The following is a 5,573-nucleotide window of genomic DNA, read 5'->3' on the forward strand; positions in this document are numbered from 1 at the left end:
TCATTTTATTCAATATTATATTTCGTAGAAATGAATGTCTTCACATTATAGTATGTAATTTATGTTAAACGCACTGCGAAAATTCAGGAGGAGCATCGATACTCGTCAATCAGTTCAACGCAGCTGTCGCAAACAACCTGACAGCACCAGTTGAAGCGGCAGTTGCACTTTCGTTTTTCCGTACGGGTTTGTTTTCGAACCTTCAGACCACATTGGCGGCACAGGTTGCGGCATGCCTTGCGACGGGGCGACTGGGAACTTGCGTCGGAACCGGGTCCCGACACCGAACATTGCCGGTTTGCCATTCCAGGCCAACCGGGAACAGCTTCACGTCGACAATAATCGGGGGAGTCTGTGGAGAAGGAAAATTAAAAAAAAAAAACAGAGTTGAAGCGTCAATTTTGAGTGACATATGTCATAAGACAAATATTACATACATATAGACATATTACTTTTATAAGTCGCATAGAAGCATATATTTCAAAGATGGAATAAAATTAAAAACAAATTTCTACGATGTAAAAAAATGCAATTTAGGAATGTATTCTGTCTTTCGTAACTAAAGCTTAGTCCTTTTAGAAATGGGACACTTTCTTTTGCTGATATCTTATTTAAAAGGGATCGCACAAACTTTGACAGCATTTTGTTGCCTGTTGAAAGTACTATCAGACCTATTTTTTTCAAAATTTTAAATTTATGCGTCTCTGAGATATTTACTATGCAAGAGAAAAAGAAAAATATAACTTTGCACAGTTTTCTTTGAAATCCATCATTTTTTTATTTGATAGCTGGCAAAACCGTTGATTATTCAAAGAATTATTGTGTAAAAGTAGTGGAAAAGTATGTAAACAATATCAAAATGTCCACTTAGTTCAAATCAAGCATTGGAGAGTAGCACATGATCGGCAATTGCGGTTTAGGATCATCAGGAAAGTCAAGGGTCATACCAGAATTTTTAATTTCTAATAAGCGAAAAACTAAGTGTAGTTCGCTGAAACGTTCAAAAAAAATTTCTCCAATAACCCGAAAGTGTTGCCTAGTTATGAGTCATAAAAATCTAGCCTCAAACAACAAGTTTTTGCTCGTTCCAGAGCTCGTAAGCTGAATAAACGGAACCGAAGCATGAGACAGATGATTTCTGATGGACGACCAAACTTATGAAAAACCCTTTTTTAAATAAGTTCCAGCGTTTGAATCCTATAACATGTCTGCTCGTGGTGAAGTCCAGGCAGATTAAAGTTTGTATTTGCTGGTTGTTCTGAATAAAATATAATGATTTGTCAAAATTCTGCTCCTGTGGAAAAGTACAACAATTTTTAAGACGAAAGCTTTGGTTTTCGCTGTTTTTAAAAACCAAAAAAAAAAAGAGTTATCTTGTTTATACGCTTCGCAACTTATGATCTATATTTACTAACCGATTATTATTTAAGTTCAATCTCATGATGATTTTACTTCGTGATTGACAGATTGTTCCAGCAGAAATTCCATTTAAAACGCTTTTAAATGGCTAAAAAATAAACGAGTTTTGATAATTTTGAAACAGCTTTACCCACTAATTTGCCCGTAGTTTCTTCAAAAAGAGAAGTATTGGACCAAAAACTAGCAGACATTAAAGAAGAAGGATGCAGCCACCTTAAAACAGATTAAACGAAGTCCAAATTGGAAGAATTGATCAATATCATGACTGAAAAAAGTGTGCGCCAGTCGATAGGAGATACCATGAATAAAGAAGACATTTTGCACACAAAAACTGTTTTTTTTTCATGAATTATCATAAGATTGCCTTTATTTCTTTCATAGAAAGTATTTCGATCAAACAAATAGTTATTGAGATAGACGCATTCGTAACTGTCCCATTTCCAAATGCACTAAGGCCGATGACATAGTGAGTGCGATGCGATGCGAGTTGGCGGAAAATTTACGGACGCAGCCTATGCGAACTCGAGCGGCGGAACAAATTGACATATCCTTCGCCGCGTTGAGTATGTCATGTTTAAGCGATTCACATACATTTTCATCAAATGTGGTTCACCGCATTGAATCGCATTCACCGCATCGCATCGTATTCACTATGTCATCGGCCTATATAAGCTTTAAATGATAAAGCGCTTGACTTTACACCACAGATGCCATCAGTGCCAATTTTACTGCTAGCCGTCTGGTCTATCAAGCTCCATCGCAAAGTACAACTTTGTTCTGATAATCGGTCCAAAAAATTCAATTTAAGTGACCTTGATGCAACTCTATTTTTTTTTGAATTTAGTGATATTAGAATTTCCAAGGTGTTCACACGAGACCATGTATTCGTATCTTGACTAAAATCACCTAGCACACCCTAATTAATCCCGGATATTCGAAAATAAGCATGAATTTGGTTAAAATGCAAGACAGTGCTGCCATCTATGACTCAAAACTAGAGAAATAGTGTATGACTATTAAAAAATATTAGTATTTTTGAATTCCAACCTTTTTCTTGGATTCAAATTAAGCCCCAAATCTATGTTTCATCTTTTTACATCATACTTATGAATGTTAATGAAGAAATCAAGCAGTTTGATGAAGTGTTATAGCTCAAATATCAAATTTCTTAACGCTAGAGGAGCATCTCTTAAACCTGATTTAAAACCTTTGAAATTCTGGAAAGGCCTTAAAATGCAGTTATCTATTCAAATAATTCGCAGAAGCATTAATATTCACTTTTACACAAACTTTTAAAAATAATCTTTTTTTTGTTGAAAAACTCAAGTGGTACGCACCCTTTTTTTTTTTTTTCATATTTTTGGTCCTCAACGCCAATTGCTACGGCAAGAAATACTATGCTTGATTTATCCGTTAAACAATCCAGAACAAACTGTAGAAGAAAATTTTCGTGATTTTCAATCATTCAAATTTTAACAAGCAAAACACATAGAGAAACATTTGAAATGAAACCCGATAAAAGTACTTCATACGCCAAATCAAAGTGGATAAACAACCGACCATTTTGATGGAAAAGATCACTTACATTCAGTATTCAGTCGACGTAATCTTTATTGTGTACCGTAAAACGGGGTAAGATTGATCACGTTTTTCAATATTTTTCGATAATTTTTTCTGTTAAAGGAAATGTGGCATGTTTCATATTTTCAAAACCAGTACGGGACTCCTATGAACGTAGAACATGGTTGCAATAATTTATTGGACTACTTTAAATTTGATTTGAAAATCGATTTCGTCTTTGTATAGAATTTGATGCTTTGGGTAACATTGATCAGTCGCTATTTTGACGGTTTTAACGAGTTTTCGTTATCATTAAGGATACAAAACACCTCCATAACATTTACAAATGCTAGTTGATTGATAGCTAGTTAGCAATTGATAGTAAAGGTTGTTTTGATCAAACTCAAATGTTATAAAATTAATCATGAAACTGTAGAAAATTGAACACAATACTTCTGGTGGCCCAATGATACTGAATTTGTAACTTTTGGTCCAGTAAATTCTGAGATATATATGCTATATATGTATACAATGCTAAATTTAGGTGTTTCTTGGTTTAGAATTCTTCGCAGTCCAAAACAAACAACATAGCTGTCCTTAATGTGTTCAGGCCGAACAACAAAGAAAATCGAAACATGGACAATAATGCTGCATAAATGAAGGGGCTAAATTTTTGAACATTACTTCTTATAAATATAACTACAAAAAAATTTAAATTTTGCCTCCATTCAATTCCCTAAGCCCTAATTGCTCTTTAATTGTATTCCTTCAAACTTTATCATTTGATAGGCTTTCTAGCCTTTTGTCCTAGACAGGCTTACTTTTGGAAAACGTCCCTATTTTTCCCCAAAAATTTACCTCGAAATACAACAAACAAAATACAGTTACTAAGGAGAAAAGTTGAACTCTCACATAAATCAACCTGCTGCTTCTAAACGCTTTGATTTTATCAGGAATAGTGTTTGTTTGCAAGCCTTCGAAAAAATAAATATTTCAAGATTTTGAAATTATATCTTTACTTACATTTAAAATTTTCAAAACAAACCAAGTTTTCTCAATTTGAAACTCAACTTATAGATTTTAAGCGTAGAAAAAAGTTTTGAGATATTTTAACTTTAGACGCTGCTAGCTGGGTGGTATTAATACATACACATACATCTAACTTTGTAATAAACTTTGATCCCTTATCTGGATTGAATCGTTCGATGTATTAAAATAAAGTCGTAAAAATCGATAAATGAAAACCAAGTCACATAAAGTAAACTAAACCGTCATCTCCATAACAGAATTCGGATTCAAGATGCAGATTCAAAATTCAAATTAAACTTTAAATAATCCTATAAACTGTCTTGATTTACCGTTGATGAATGCCAATCGATCTAATCGTATTTCTTTGCTATTTAAGTGCCCTGAGTTGTCCACAAACAGTCGATTGGCACCAGAATACATTTGTTTCACGCCGGTGGCAATTTCGGCAAACGAACGCATGGAACTCCAGCAGGTTCGCATAGCACATGAACCGGAAACTCCGTGACACCGACAGTGTTTTCGCATTGCATTCTGCACCGCTATCCACCCTGCTCGACGGTTGTGTGCGTTCCCGTAGCCTTTGGGATCCAATCGGAAATCCGAACTTCCCAAATACTCCAGACTAAGTTGTTTTTCCGCCCGACACTGATCGCTACCGAAAATGTCACACTCACAGCCTACGTCCTGACCTCGGGAGCAATTTCTGGCATAGGTGTAGATAATAGCTGCAGTTCCAATCGCATGCACGAATGCAGTTTCGCGATCGAGAGAAGCCCCAGAAACGCGCTTCGAGAGAAACTGAATCGTCGGGCAATTCCAGCGGTCCCATTTGAACTGACTCCGACAACTGTTAAGCGAAAGCTCGATGCTGTCGGACAGCAAATCCGTTACCGACGAACTGACCTGAGAATAATTCGCCTTTGGTTAGGCTATAAATTTCATCCATTCAAGGGCTCGTTTGAATACCTCGAAAATCATAACGACAAAAACGCACCACGATATCCACATTGTTCAACGCACGTCAACATTCGTTCACAACAGAAACATGACTGAATCCTTCAGCTTGGGTAAAGTTTTCAAAATCTTTGTCGAATTATCCTTACAAAGCATTTTTACTCCATCCACCGGCCGAAGGACGGCGATTAGTTTCATCAAACCGTGACCGGTACCTGCATCTCGGATCGTTTAGCTTTATCGCCGCTTTGTGATTATTTCGAGCGTTACCAAAACATGCGTTATCCTAGGGAAATCAGTAAATTTTTCTCAAGTAGGGTGGATTGTCTTTGTTGTTAAACGACCGAAATGCCATACAAATAGATGCCTATTATGCTTCTATCCATTTCATGCTTCCAGAAAGGCAATGAAATGATTTTGATGAAAGATTAAAAATAAAACCAGTTTCCGTCGTTTCGTTGGAAATAATATTATTTAAAATTGCAAATAAGGACCTTCTGCAAATATCTGTTTATATAAAAATCAATTTCTGTGTGTTTGATTGTTTGTTTTTTTTTCGCTGTCTTAAGACCGAGAGAGAAAAAGGGGTCGTCCATCGTCGTAACCACCCG

At 35.9% G+C, this 5,573-nt stretch overlaps 1 protein-coding gene across 2 annotated transcripts; it reads right to left on the reverse strand.

The window, feature by feature from the left end:
* Positions 1-5,039, reverse strand: LOC129739987 (protein Wnt-8c). 2 transcript variants are annotated; one of them, XM_055731566.1, is made up of 3 exons: positions 4,975-5,039; positions 4,338-4,926; positions 1-352 (listed from the first exon to the last, which is right to left on the reverse strand). In XM_055731566.1, exons 1-3 carry the CDS (start codon positions 5,014-5,016, stop codon positions 84-86), a joined length of 900 nt encoding a protein of 299 aa, XP_055587541.1. In that variant the 5' UTR covers positions 5,017-5,039; the 3' UTR covers positions 1-83. The 2 variants fall into 2 exon arrangements, with proteins under 2 accessions (XP_055587541.1, XP_055587542.1); XM_055731567.1 differs by having other exon boundaries at positions 4,338-4,911; positions 4,975-5,026.
* Between the last annotated feature and the right edge of the window lie 534 nt (positions 5,040-5,573).

This window comes from Uranotaenia lowii, chromosome 1 (genome assembly GCF_029784155.1).
Source record: "Uranotaenia lowii strain MFRU-FL chromosome 1, ASM2978415v1, whole genome shotgun sequence".
NCBI lineage: Eukaryota > Metazoa > Arthropoda > Insecta > Diptera > Culicidae > Uranotaenia > Uranotaenia lowii.

Coding starts and splice junctions, on each gene's coding strand:
- LOC129739987 (XM_055731566.1), bottom strand. CDS start 5,016: ATGTGGATATCGTGGTGCGTTTTTGTCGTTATGATTTTCGAG. Junction 4,927..4,974: donor TTGTCGTTATGATTTTCGAG/GTATTCAAACGA, acceptor GCCTAACCAAAG/GCGAATTATTCTCAGGTCAG. Junction 353..4,337: donor TCGATTGGCATTCATCAACG/GTAAATCAAGAC, acceptor CCTTCTCCACAG/ACTCCCCCGATTATTGTCGA.